Source organism: Emys orbicularis, chromosome 22, assembly GCF_028017835.1.
Source record: "Emys orbicularis isolate rEmyOrb1 chromosome 22, rEmyOrb1.hap1, whole genome shotgun sequence".
NCBI lineage: Eukaryota > Metazoa > Chordata > Testudines > Emydidae > Emys > Emys orbicularis.
In genome coordinates, this window is record NC_088704.1 from 17,438,079 (window position 1) to 17,453,218 (window position 15,140).

Genomic DNA, 15,140 nt, shown 5'->3' on the forward strand with positions numbered 1-15,140 from the left:
ATTTTGTACCTTTCCTTAAAAATTGGAAGTCTTTTCTCATGAGTGCACACATGCTCAGTTGCACCTCCATATATCAGTGACACTATAGAAGCTAGTGTTCAATATGAACCCTAAAACACACTGTACTTTTGAGAAATTACTGCGTATCTATTTCTATGATCTAGAGACCGGTCAAATGCTGATGCATAAAGCCAACTTTTAAAAAAAGTTTATTGAAAGGTTTGAAAAATATTTGATATATCAGCAATATGTAACAAGTTTCCAAAGCGTTAACATGAAACATTGGGATTTTTAAAATGTCAGTATACGCTGGATTATACTATGTTACATCAGTTTTAGTTCTTCAATAACTTACATTTTCCTTTTTCTTTTTTTTAAGTTTTGGAGATCACCAACTCATTTTTCCTTTCAAAGGAGTAAGTTACAAATCTTAGGCCCTGTCTACGTATGAAAGGGTTTGCCGGTATAGTTACACCAGCAACCCGCACGCTAGTAGAGATGCAGTTTGTCTCAGTAAAAGAGGTCTTTTGCTGATACAGTTTAAACCATTTCCACAAACAGAGTAAGCTATACTGGCAAAAGGAGTTTTTTGCCAGTATAACTGCATCTACACTAGGGCTTTTGCCAGAATAGCTGTATCAGTAAGGGGTGGCGGAAGAATAATGCCTCTAACTGACATAGCTATCAGAGTGGTAGCCGTGTTAGTCTATATCAGCAAAAACGAGACTAATCAATTAAGGCGGGCTATTATTTTTTCCTCCTGCTGATAATAGCCCACCTTAATTGATTAGTCTCGTTAGAGTTGGTATGGCAACCCCCATTTTTTCATGTTCTGTGTGTGTGTGTGTGTGTGTGTGTGTGTGTGTGTGTGTGTGTGTGTGTGTGTGTGTGTGTGTATATATATATATATATCTTCCTACTGTATTTTCCACTCCATGCATCCGATGAAGTGGGTTTTAGCCCACGAAAGCTTATGTCCAAATAAATTTGCTAGTCTCTAAGGTGCCACAAGTACTCCTTGTTCTTTTTGCTGACATAGCTATGTTACCAAAAACATTTTAGTATAGCATAGACGAGGTCTTAGTAACCTGCTTGGGTACGGCCAATTAGGAGAGATGGGTCTTGGGAGTGGGGGTGGGGTGGGGCATTCTTACAATTAGATAAATTCTTAAAGTATTAAAATACAACTCACTGTTTGGGGTTTTTTGTTTAAGCAAAGCTGTTAAGAAAACAGGATTAAGTATCTTGTCCGAAGTGAAAACTGAAGCATAAATCCACCAGGTTACTTTCATGATTGTAGCTCTTTCTATTCAGCTGTGTAGCAATCCACAGATTTTTGTCATCAAGGTGGCTTTCATAGGCAAAACTATGAAGAAATTTCACTCCGAGCCAAATAATGCAACTGCCCGTGTATGTTAGATTAATTTTAATAAGAAACATAAGTCAAATTTAGAGGGAGTAGTTACATACAGTTTTAGAGATTACATTTTATGAAATGTACATTGAAAACTTAAGTTCCACAATTTGCTCCATGTAATGAATGATATTTACTATTATAAAAAAAGCACAAATAAAAAAGGTGCTAAAATGCTAGGTTTTAGCTTTTTTTTTTTTTTTTTTTTTTTTTTTTTTAAAACAACAACTGCTGTTCTATATAAGGCTCATTTTTACTTATTTTGCCTTACCATTTTCTCAAATGGTTTATTTTTTCACTTCCTATCCAGCAAAGCCTTCTGTCCATTCTCATTCATTTTAGTAAATTTATATACTAAATCTTAAAATTAAAGGCTCTACTCTGTTCCTTTTCTCAATTATTGCATTTTTAAATAGGGAAATGTATCTTTTTCCAAAACAAAATATGTTTCTATAGCTCAGAAAGCAAACAGGTGTTCGAAAATTGAATACTTTGTTGGCTAAAAAACCCGTAAGCAACTTTAAACAGTGATATAACCATTATACTGTAAATTCAAGTGAAAAACAAAGATCTAAAGCTGTCTGAACATACTCAAGGGTGTCACAAATTTTGCTGGTCCAGACGGAATTCAACCAATATTCTAGTTAACAAAACATTTACAAACTGAACATGAATTTATATTAACACAATATTAGCGTGATTTACACCATTACCAGAGAGTTTAAATCTGCTGCTTTATGCAGAGTGCTCTCACCTTGATTTGACAAAATTAAACAGACCAGGGCAACATGCAAAAACAAAACAAAAAAAGACATTAGCCCATGAATCAGAGGACTGCAGGGTAGGTAGAGCATGGGAATTAATACATCTCCCATTGTTACCCCTGACTGCACAAACACTAACAAGAGCAAGACAACCATGAAAGTTCAATAGAGCTTCTTTGAAATCCCACACTTAATCAGTAAGACACAGATTCCTCTGCAATAATATGCTGTAGACTTCAAGATTAGCAGAGAACCTCCATCCCTTTTAATGGTCTATGCAGAGATACATGAAGATGCTAGGATTTGAACAATATGGTTATGAGAGACTGCACCACAGAGAACATAAATGTAAACATTATAACTGAGTTTGATTTTTAGTAAAAGTGATTGCAGTACAAACCCTTTTTTCAAACTACTTGTTTTCATAAAAGCATGTACAATAAAATATGTACATAAACAGGTTAGAAACATTTGAAAGACTCTTAAAAAAGTACATACAAGACTTAAAATATCTTGAAGTGTGCTGAAGGCACCATTGCTACTATGCTGGGAATGTGTCCTGTTTCTGATCAGCCTATCAATGCAGTATCCCTTTTCTCCCTACTCAAAATTCAATCCTGAAAGGAGCACACTTATCTTCAATGGGCGTGAAGAGCATTCAGATCCTAATATAGAATGTGAGACTAACATAATTAGTGGTTCAAACGAATAACAATACAGCCATCCTAGAAGAGACTCTGCTTGTTGGGTCAACAATGAGCACTTGATGAAAAATCTGTAGTTTACAACCTCAAATGCTGCTGCTTATCCCAAAGGGTTAAAAAGAGAGAAGAAAAAACCCAAACCTTTTCTAAGGGTCACAAACATGCTCAAAAAGCAGGGAACTGCTCAGGCATAATTAGCTCATCAACAAAAAAGTATGCCACTTTACCAGTTTGTCCACCCAGGCAGTTGTCAATGCTGCCTATGGGGACCCTAAATGATGTTAGTTCAAATGGACAGAAAGAAAAAGGGTTCTCAATACTTACAAAACTATCTGTATTTCTGATAGTAAGTTGTATCTGAAGAGCATCTGTATAGTGGTTCTTTCCCCTAATTGTTACTATATTTTTATGGAAAGGCAAAATATTTAAGTAGTTCACCTGATGGGAAGACATTTTGACTACCATGCATTCATTTAAGTTAACAAAGAGCATTTTAAAAAGAAAAAATCCTTTGAGTTTTAGATGAGAAGTCTTAACCACGGAATTACAAATCTACCAAATTAACGAATATTTTAACGCCATTTTTCTATTATGTATCTGGGTACAACCTATAATGCTAGTCTGCAAATTACTTGTTACAATTGTGTTTGAGGTGGTTTGTAGATCTGTGTGTTAATATTGATTAAAAATACCAATCCATTATAAATTTAAAAAAAATCAGATTCTAAATTCTTCCACTCCTATTCTCAGGAGACAGGAAGCAACATGATAATTTCTGGGCATCAGCAGAGCAGACTGATATGAGTGAGGTACATCACTATTTAAAAATATATGTATTGGTCTATTCCCCCTAGGCTGAACAAACATTTTTATACAAGGGATACTGCCATTTTAAGTTCCCATGAGTCTCATTAGGTGTCGACATTCAAAATTCTTCTTCAACAGCAAAGTGATTTTGCTTCTTCCGAACATTCCAGTGTAAACACTCAGCCAGGCTTTCAAACCAGTCACTCACAGGATCTCGGAAACAGATCGAAGGGAGGGGATAGCAAGAGGTAGTGATGCTAATACTGAAATACAGGAATACCCTCAGTTAGTAAAGAGGGAGGATAAATGGTAGTAAAACTGTACATTTGTGGTTACAGAATCAAACAGTCCTGGATTCCCAGATTTATCTATCTTTCTTTCTTTTTTTAAAAATACACCCTTGGGACACTGGCTACATCACTAAGCATTCAATCCTTTGGAGAATGGTCAGTTTCCAAAGTCTGGGGGTGACAAAGATGGGGCACAGTGCCTAAATAATACAATGAGCAGAGTGCTTTACAAATGTTGAGAGATTCTGTAAAGCAAAGCTCTTGGGAGCAGAGGGTTCTAGGCCAACCTGCCTTGCCCGTGATCCTCTCTCATCTTACCCCTTGCTGGGGTTTAAGCACCTCACCTTCAGACCAACTCAAAATTTAACACCTTAAAATATTAAACTGTCACCATGATCCTCAAATTTCAAAAATAAGGGCAACAAATACTAGAGTCTAACTTTTCTACTAAAGGACCAATCACCAAATCTAAGATTGGGATCTCCGAGTCTTGCTGTTCACCTAATCTGTCCGTCCCCTCCATTTTTCAAGTGGTCAGGGCAATTCAGAAGACTCCAAATGCAAGAGCCTGGCAATTTTCCAATTCCCTGCCTGCCCACAAATATGAAACAAAGGCAGTGTGTCACACAGCATGACTGGCCTACCATGGAAAACACCACACTGAGCAGAAGACAATTTGGGTTTTTTTCTTAGCGTATCCTCTCTGGGCTCTCACATTTCATTGTATCTATCAAGAGGTTAAGTCCTTTCAGCCACAGCACTGTGTCTCATGAGCTGCAGAATCCTGTCACTGAACGTAGCAAGACTCCATCAATGCATCTGCTGTTGTATACGTTTGAGCACAACAAAGGGATGCATCTGCTCTTTATGATGTTTTATCAGCTTCGCCAATGGCACAGGACACAAACATGGTCTTATCCTGAGAGGTACAGAGTACATGAAACTCACATTCACCTCACTGGGCTCAACAGGTCTCATGATCAGGACCATAAGTTGAAGTCCACAGAATTCTTTAAGGACATGCATTAAGTAATGTGTGTATGATTTTTCCTGACACTTCCTTTGCTTTTAAAATGTGATTGAAAATTTTTTTTTTCAAGTGAGAAAATGCCTGAAACAATGCCTGAATTTTTAATTCAGCTTGAAATTTAAGGGTCATGATGGCCTATCATAAAGCCTCAATCATTTGCCTACTATAACCCAAGTTTGAAAGTGTGGCCGCAGATACTTGTGTCAATATTATGAAGGAAGGTCATAACAGTCAAAGAAAAATCTTCACCTGTCTCCATGGCAGACTTCCTGTCTCTTCCTCCCATCAAATGAAACCCATGCTGTGTTCCTGGCATCAGGGGACAGCATGATCTGAGGAAGAGAAAAGCAGAAGACTCAAGAATGAAATAATAAGAACTTTTGTAGCTAAAGGGCAAAGAGGAAGCACTCCCCTGAATATTACACTTTTGTTATTACTCTTCAGTGATCTAATTGTTGTACTGAAATTTAGCTTCCTCTCCTGCCATTTTTTACTGAAAGGTTTGGCATATTATGGATAAAAGTTTAATATTTTATATACAGTTTACTTCATGTGCAACATATACGTCCCCTTGTTATATGTACATTGGAGCCTTTTCCTAATGATGGCAATAAGCTGATTTACCAAAGGCATTCCAGTTACAAAAGACCTGAGCTTGATATAAAAGTCAATACATGACCCAATTCAATGAGATGAGATTATGAAATTCTCCACAGAACAGAGTCTAATCTGCATTCTAGAATAATAAATTTGAATTTTGATGCAGGGTGAATCTAAGGCTTGCAAATTTAAGACAGTTTTTCTTTTAAATAAGAGATGCCATGAAGTGATCAACTACCACCATAATAGCATTATCATCTACTGTGTAGATAATTGTGGGTTTATAGAGATGCCATTAATAAACAACAAATCCATGAAATACAAACTTACCATTTCTTTAAACTCCACCCAGCATGCTCACTCTCCTGGCCACATTTTCTGCCCCACACCCCTCTAAGAAATAGCCCAAAACTTCCATATTATACATTACTATACAACTGTTTCAGTTATATAAATTAACAAACACAAAACACCTGGCATTTTTTTGAACTCAAAAATGTATTTGTGAAAACAAAATCCACTCTGTACCAAGACCTTGCCTGCCAAATTTTTCTGCAGAACTATATTTAACCACAGTAGTAAAAGACAAAGAGTTTATAACAGATGTGCTAATAGCACTTTCACTACACACCCGTGAAAGACTTTTGACACTAGGGTCTGATCCTTCACTGCCTTTCACCTTGTGTAGTCATCTACATCTATGCAAAATGGATATAAAACACTATTACTAATTAGAATGGTAGTGTATTTACACCCACTTTGCATAGGTACAGATGACTATATAGGGTGCAAGTCAGTGGAGATTCATGGTCTAGAAGTTTATTCTTCTAAACAAGTATATGTTGCTTCAAGAGTACTTGACAAAGTTCTACAGTATTCAGTCATGTTTTGGCATGGTGGATAATAATGAACACATTCAACAGTTATCTCCATAAGTTTCTAACTCTAAAAAACGAAGGAACACAATTTAACCTTGAGCTCAACTCCTGCAGGAACAACAATGGGTCTGAAGGACAGTGAGTGAGGGCAGATTGGGGTGATCATTATTGCAGGAACATTTGGATGAATCATTGATGCTCCCGCTGCAGCCGCATAAGCCGTGCTACCAGTTGGTGTGGAGACGATCACGCCTGTGAAGGGAACAAGAGTTTTATCCGTGTGGCTGCTTGGCTCGATGCTGTTATTTAAAAGGAGGCTAAGAAACAGGACTGTTGCACTTCCTTCATTTGAAAATACTAAAAAAAAAAAAAGTTCTTTCTGACTTTAGTCATTAGCTGGATTTCTCCTCCACTCAACACAGGTGTAGTAGAGGCTGGAATTTTTAGCTAAATGCTTTAAAAGATTGCTTATAAAAAGTTAAATTGGTGAAATAGAAAGGCCTAAACCACCAACTCGCATTTCATATGACAGATGTGGTAATAAACACATGACCGCAAGCCAGAAACATCTTTCCCAATCCTAGCACTGACACAGACTACACCTCTGCAGCCTTGGGCGAGTCATGTAAAACTACTGATAGAAAAGGCCTAAAGATCTGATGGAAAAGGCCTAAAGACCTAAGTAGAACTAAGGACGTGCATTCAACCTTGCATTTAATCATGTTAGCTATTTGTTATTTGTTAATCAATTTAATTGGCTCACTTGGCTCACAAGTATATGCAGCTGTTTCCCCATATCTCCTCAAGGTTTTTAGTGCAAAGGGTCAGCAAATGTACCTTGTTTTCCCTTCTTAATGACAAATGTATCCGCCACAGATGTCTCTTGTATCCCCCTCCCCAAAAAGTAAGATATGTATCCTGTGTAACCTATTATCCATAAGTCAGCGTAATGACGCAAAAGGATGAAGGCTAAGTTGTTTGTTACTGGTTATAAAAAGGGCCTGTTCGGCCATGTAAGGTGTGTCTCTCTTCTGGCATGAGCCGATGAGAGCGCCCGCTCAGCTGATCGATCAATAAAGAACTTGGTACCCGTCTTCCTGGCTCTCCGTGCCTCCTTGGTGTAATTGGGTAAGCTCCGGGGAGAACGGGCCCTATTTGGCCAGCACTACTGTGCCTCAGCTTGCCCCTTTGTATAACGCAGATAATATTTACTTTTCTTAGAGGGATAAGAGGATTAATGTTTCTGAAGAGTTTTGCAGGTGAAGTGCTAATATTAAATAAGTAGTGACTTCATTAAAAGATCTTAAGATTTCAGCAAACTCAGACATTCAACTCCAGGATCTTCCCCAACCGTCTCCCCCTCCCACCCCTTGCCTTTTGTCCCTAATTCCCCTACACAAACAAGTGGTGACTTGACACTAGGCCTCCACATAATAAGATACACTCTGTAAGCCTCTTTTCTGCTTTCAATGCTGCTCTATGGACTGCAACAATTGTCTAAATGAAACTCACCACTCCTCTGCACACCTAGTTTTCAACAACCCAGGAGCAGAAGCCAAGGCCTTGATTTCTACCTCATAAAACAATGCACCCTTTTTTAAAAAAGTAGGAGCAACCTAAATAAGAGCTGATTACCTCATACTATTAAGACAGGAACAGGCTGTAAGCTTTTTGATTATGAAATGGCCTTACCGTCACCTTGAACTGTGGTTATGAGATGTCCATCTAGAAAAACATCCACATTGGAAAGGTAGGAGGAAGGACCTCGATCCACAACAACTTCATTTAGGACCTGACATAATGTACAATACCACTAGTTAGTTATTTCCCTGGCAGCATAATATTTGACAAGTGATCAGTTAAGTATGTCTCCCAGATCTCTGAAAGGTTAACACCCTCCCCACCCCATTACAATGTCAGTCTAGCTTAGTCTTGGAGAGACATACTTTTGTTTTAGTGATCACCAGTTGTAATGATTATTTGGTGCAGTGGATCAAAAATTACTTTCCAAAAGCCAGTTTCCATTAGCGTTGATAGATTTTCCCTTTGCTTATATGAATTAGTGGGAGATTCAGTGGTAAAGATTACTCTAAGTAATTTCTTGGTTTTCAAAAAGTAAGGAAACCTCTGGTGCAGATACAGAATATTACAGAAATTAAACACAATGAGGTTGCTTCTGCACACTCCACCCACCCTTTTTTCATTAGCTTTAGTAACCATTCTGGAAATTATGTGGAATCAGATATCATAGGTGTCATAATACTGGGTTAATATAATTGGGTGTAGATACAGTACACAAAAGAGAACTGGAGATTATCTCAAGTGAAGAGTGAATTATTTCTTAGTTCTTTTGCTTATTTCCCGTTTTATGCTATTCAGACCTGATATTGCATGATATGCTTGCCCATTTCCATCTCTAGACTTGTAGAGATCACTCCATTTTCTTCAATACCATTTTGTATCAATGTCTTCTTCTCTCTGTGTTCCTTTACTACTTTCACTTTCAGTCTGCTCCGGAGAACAAGCGCTGCATTTCCTATAAGAAAAAAATAAGTGAAGAAAAACAAATACCACACACACACACTAGAGTGGCACCTACTACATTATCAGGAACTGCACTATTTTCACAGCAAGCTGGTAGTATTCACTGTGAAATGTTTCCCCCCATTTTTCAGTTGCTAATAATGTTCTCAAGTTTCTTTTGCAGGAGAATTTTCCATCCTTTGTCTTAATTAAAAATAGAATTTTTTTTGTAGGAATGAGCAAAACTTGAGTCAAATTTGAATAACATAAGCATAAAAACCCACTTTCCCCCATATGTTCTAATGAGAAATCTGAGAATTTACATGTACATAACCTAAAGCAGCTGAAGATAGAAACTTTGTAGTTGGCTTGTTTGATAATCCTCAGGGAGATGTAAGTAAGACAAGCATGAAGACAATCAGTTCATTTTTAAAAAGGTATGAACTATGAAAGACAACAATTTAGCAACATGAGAATTCTGTTAACATGTTTGGATGTCTTAATTTTGGGGTGCAAGCTGAGCAGCTGTATTTCCCAGCGACCAGTGGCATCAGTTTTTTTTATTTTATTTTATTTCAAACACAATTTAAATACCAAGAACTACTGTAAATGCAACTTTCAGGTTGAGAAATCAAGCACTTAAGAGTCAAACTTCAAAAGTTAAGATTTTTCCTTCAGTGCTAACTCAGTCACACGCATTTTTCCATACTCCATGTAAACTTGAACAGTTTACTATTTAACAACATATCAATATATATCAATATAATTGGCTATATTAGAGTCACAAAATAACATTCTAGAAGAAACTTTAATTTTTTGAATTTTCTGACTTTTGGATGCTTGATTTCTTACCATTTTAATATGGCATTGTTTACAAAAACAGAGAAGTTACAGGTGGTTGGGTCATCTAGAGTATGTCCATGCCATTAGATCTAGGTTTTTGCATTTTATATTCATAAATTGTGCAAAACATTAGTTCTATATTCTTTCCTTACATACCATAACCAAGAAGTGATTTCTGGACCATTCCAACTTTACAAATAAGTGAGGAAAACAATATTGAAAGTTAATAAAATATCTATGTATTTATTTTTGATAGTTCAGCTGAGTCCTATTTTAAAGAAAAACTCTAACAAGACAAATAAAGGATAACTCTCTAAAAAGCAGCAAAGACATTAGAAGACTTACCTTCTATAACTTGAGTAACTTGGGACTGAAAGTTCTCAAAGTTAAAGGGGGTGAGAAATCCAAGAGATCCCAGATGAAAAGCCATAACTGGAGGTACGCTACCCTGTCAATAGAAAGAAGAATGTTGCACAAATCAAACAGTTATGTTATTTCCATGCTTTTTAATGTGTAAGAGGTACCATATTACAGCCCAATCTGTCTGCAAATATCTTAATTACGGGTTTTACTTCAGTTGTGCATAATAGTAAAAACAAAAGGTATAATCCACCTAAGTAGCTCTCATGCTTTTTGGATGAGAAGGGGAGACTTGGCAGGAGCAGAATAAAATAAACACAACATGGCAGAAAACTTCAAGACTGTTTCTAACATATAGAGGACTTGTTTAGGGAGAGGACCTCTAATAACTATTCCCTATAGGACTCACCTGAAAAAGTGAAGAAGCATAAAGCAAGGTACCATCTCCTCCCAGGCATATGATAAAGTCTATCTGATTGGAGATATCATCATAATCTAGAGGATAACATTGACAATAAAGGTTTAATTTACATAATGTATCAAAGGTTTAAATTTATGGATGTAAATTTGGTGCAGCACACTGATGCTAATTTACAAGTGTAAATAATTGACAGCAGGCTATCAAAACAACAGCTACATGGGTTTATCAAAAATAGGTTTCCATCAGACAATTCTGATTCATTTGAATGGATCACTAAGGAAACAGGATTAAAAGGCAGTAAACCTAGATTTTAAGAAATCATTACTGTACCTTCTCTGAAAGTGCAAAATTTCTTCTTCACTGGTCCAAAATTATCATCATTAACTATGGCTGGGTCTTCTAGCACTTTTTTTTCTACATAAACTATCATGTTGTTCTCCTAAAAGAAGCATAATTATTTACTAAAAAAAAAAAATCTGCTAATGAAATGACAAGTGCCTGACCCTCAGCAATATTCTATTAGTTTAAAACATATAATGATGTAAAATATTACAAGACTGATTGCCTACTTCTGTATGTATTGTTACAATCCTGTAGCATTTAAGCATTACACTTATTGTCATATGAAGGCCACATAACGATTGAATTAATGACACTAAACTTTGGAATTTTCATTACATGCTTGTGATATGGTAATGTTTGCTAATATTTTTCTCAAGGCATAATGAAATGAATATTTTACCCTATTCATCTATGTTAAAGAAGCAGATTCCTTTAAGCTAAATTAAGCTGAGCTCTTATAGCAAGAGAGTCACTTGTTTTAAAGTTTAACAATTTATTATTTCTGTTGTTCTCTATATGTATTGACTTATGTATTCATTTGTTCATTATTTATTTGAATTACCTCAGTAAGATATACACAGAGTTCTTTAAAAGGCTGGAGCAGACTGGCATCGCGAATCTTTTTGATAACAAGGACACTCTTTGGAGGTTTGTTCCATGTCAACCGCTGACTTGCTGGGTCCTGAATATGCCTGTGGAGGGAAATCAACAGTATAATTATTATATGTGGGAAAATGGATTGTAATTTCATGACCATCAAGTTAACAGTCCCCTTTAGTCAAAGTATGCTGGACTAAAAGAGAGATGAATAAATCATGAAAAACCTTAATACGATAGCTAAATTTAATCTAGTAAAGAGATCAGACTGGCTACAATGCAACGCCACACCAGCTTTCAGCAAATATGTGATTGCACTTTTCATTGAGAACATTCTGTTCAGTCTTTATTAAGAAAACATTCTAAGTTTTAATCATGAGAGGTCCGGAAAGATGCAACTAAACAATTATACAGTGATTTATAATTAAAGCGGTTTTCTTGGAGCCAAACAGCACTGCTTTATACTGTATAGGGTTCTGACTAGAGGGACCATTTTTCTGCCCCAGTATAGCAATTCTTATTTCCCCACTGAGTTGACAGACTCAAGTAATATTAAGGTGCCCACTCCTGCAGGTTCAAACATGCTAGAGAAGTTTGAGAACATGGGTCCTTTGTTTCTGCTGGGAGCATAATGATAGCTACTAAAGCCCTTTCTTGAACTACAAACCACTCCACTAAGGGTGGTGTCTACACAGCAAGTAGGTACCCATGGCTGGCCCATGCCAGCTGACTTAGGCTAGGGTCGCGGGGCTGTTTCATAGCTGTGTAGACTTCTGGGCTTGGCTTGCAGCCCAAGCTCTGGGAACCTCCCGCCTTGCAGGTTCCAGAGCCAGGGCTGCAGCCTGAGCCCAGAAGTCTACACAACCCTGAAACAGCCCTGCAGCCCAAGCCCCATGAGTCGAAGTCGGTTGGCACGGGCCACCCACAGGTGTGTAGTTGCTGTGTAGACATACACAAACAGACTTCCAGCAACTGTGCTCCCCATCTCTTGCATTAGAGGCCATTCCACTTGGACTATCAGAGTGGTGAAGCATTCAATTGTAAATCTGGGAGCGCAGTAACATGAAAGACTACCTATGCTTTTCATCCAACACTATAATATTCAGCATGGGTCTATATCAATCTAAAGAACAGTAAACAGTTTTCTCTCAATTATTTTAAAGGCATGTTTCCCTTAGTATTTTGATACAGCCACTCCAATTTATATACCAAGCTTCAGCCAAAACCATTTATAGCTCAATTTTAAATCCTACAGATCATCAATCCTACAGTTTTTCTTCAGACTTGAACATAGCCATCAAATTCATCCAAAACGACAGTAGAGTAAAAAGAGTGAAAGCATTTTAATCAATGAGACTCTCAATCTGAAATAATTAAAACCAAAACTTGTCAAGAGTTGTAAAGGGAAGTTTTAAACATTTCAGCTCTAGTCTGGGAAGTTCCCTACGTAAACATTTTATATTTCCTCTTCAGAGATATTACAATAGTGCTATTCAGAAGGAATAACTAATTAGCTTAAACAGCTGTTCAAGTTATTCTATTCCTACACAAAAACTTCACTAAGGTTCTTGCTGTATAAGAGTGCATATTTTCCTTTAAAAAAGACTTTTACTATCCAATTCACTTTTCAGTTTGTCAAACTCACTTCTAATTTTACAGAAACAACCTTAGCCTCAGATCTAATCTAACAATTAGACCAATATAACTTTTTGTGGATTTTTTGGGAGGGAAAAATCTGTAATGGAACCTCAATTGTAACCCTAAATATGAGGCAACAACTGTGGCTCCATAATACATTTAGCTGATTTAGGGAACACATCTACATTCTGCTCTATTTCTTTAGCATGAATGTCTAAAGCTAAGTAAATAATTTCACATTTGTGCTTAGCAGTTTATAAGCATCTCATCTTTTTCCACCTGCTGTAGATGTAATCTAGGCAGAAAAGTGGATTAATGCAAAGGCTGAACAAGCCAAATTTGCAAATAGATTTGGAATAGCCATCTTTTGGAAGATCGAGGGTTAAAACAAACACAGCTGTTTTATACCTCCCGGCATCTCCAACATACATAGGATCAAAGTTTCATTAAGCTATCCTGAATTGCAAAATAAAAGCTGAAAAGATCAGCTCCTATATCCAGAATTGCTTATACGTATATTGTATGTAGATATATAGCATTAACTACAGACTGTAGTGAGATACCAAAACACCAAGTACATAGTCACTGACATAAACAGTACTGTATTTTTTTTATATAGATGTAACAACAGAATGTAAAGGTGAGAACAGGGATCAGAACTCATGTACCCCATACCATCTACAAGGCCTTCAGTTTCCTCCATCCTTTTCTCCACTATATTTAATCCTATTAGATGTTTCAGTTTTGAAGACAAAGTATTTAGTTTCAAAGGTTATCACAAACTAAGGTAACTATACACTTTCAAATCTCCTCCAATTTCACCATCCAACTTCTAACTGAACTGTTTTTAAAAATAAATCCTGAAGGAGTAAGGAACTGAACAATGAAGAAAAGTCACAAGCAGCACATTTGAGATTAATTTTTAATTGCTGCAAAAACAATTGCAAAGGGAAAAGGGATTCAAATTTTACAAGTCATTTTCAACATTAATGACCACGAAGGAAACAGTATTGTTTCTCCTCTACACATTTTCAGAAAGTAAATTAGAATATCCTCATATCTGTAACAGAGAGCGACAGGATAAAGACATTTCAACATAATCAGGCTGGTTCTCTGTCAGCTGTAAGAACTGCAGATTGTATCATTACCATGTCACTTAGTAATCTGAGAACACATCAGAACTCATATGGACTTTATTCAAACAAACAAGACAAACAGTTTATTATTTCACTGTACTCACCATTTCCAAGCAAATCTATTAAATGAGGGATCATTCATAACATGCTTAAAGATTTTCATGGCTTTCTTCAAAAGTCGTGCAAGTGCTCGAGAGAAAACTCCAGAAAAGGCCTTGACCTAATCATTTTTAACTGAACTGCTACCTTAAACAAATCATTTTTGTCTGAAGTAGATATCCAGTTGAATGTTTCAAATAGTCCTGATAAAATGTTTTTGCTGCTTCACAGAAAAATTCCTTATCAAAGTGCTACAAAAAAGTATTTAGACGCATCCTAATGTCTTTCATTTGCAAAAACCCCTTTCAAAAAAGTTTAACTGAGCCTAAAAGCTACCAAAAATATAGTATTTAAACAAAAATACAGTATTTGATTTCATTAAAATTTATTCCATTCAGTCATTTCAATAGCTTTTCCACAAACAAACTCTTCAATTCTGTCAAACACTAGCAATGTAAAAAGACTCAGATTTTGTGCTTTTATACCAACTGCTGCCTTTGCACTCTATTCTAGGATTTTCTGTTACATTCCTCTTGCTGAAAGTATTTTAAATGACAATCTGGAAAAAAATCTGACTTTAAAAATACAATTCTTAAAAGCTGAAACTATCATTTACAGTTTAGATTTCTAAACAGCCTTTCTCTCGTATGACCTGAGAATGTCCTTATCTCCCCAGCAATTCTGAACACTGCAT

General features: G+C 36.5%; 1 protein-coding gene across 2 annotated transcripts in view; it reads right to left on the reverse strand.

Moving 5' to 3' along the window:
• Positions 1-1,629: 1,629 nt before the first annotated feature.
• NADK (NAD kinase) overlaps positions 1,630-15,140 on the reverse strand; it is a 31,261-nt gene continuing 17,750 nt past the window's right edge. Inside the window, exons 4-12 of one of the 2 annotated variants that reach the window (XM_065421221.1) lie at positions 11,539-11,668; positions 10,965-11,073; positions 10,623-10,708; positions 10,199-10,301; positions 8,869-9,023; positions 8,180-8,279; positions 6,582-6,739; positions 5,259-5,341; positions 1,630-2,474 (exon numbers count right to left, since the gene is read on the reverse strand). In XM_065421221.1, coding sequence (XP_065277293.1) covers positions 2,444-2,474; positions 5,259-5,341; positions 6,582-6,739; positions 8,180-8,279; positions 8,869-9,023; positions 10,199-10,301; positions 10,623-10,708; positions 10,965-11,073; positions 11,539-11,668 — 955 coding nt within the window. In that variant the 3' untranslated portion in view covers positions 1,630-2,443. Of the gene's footprint in view, positions 3,953-5,258; positions 5,342-6,581; positions 6,740-8,179; positions 8,280-8,868; positions 9,024-10,198; positions 10,302-10,622; positions 10,709-10,964; positions 11,074-11,538; positions 11,669-15,140 lie in introns of both variants that reach the window. The other variant, XM_065421220.1, reaches the window with a different exon arrangement.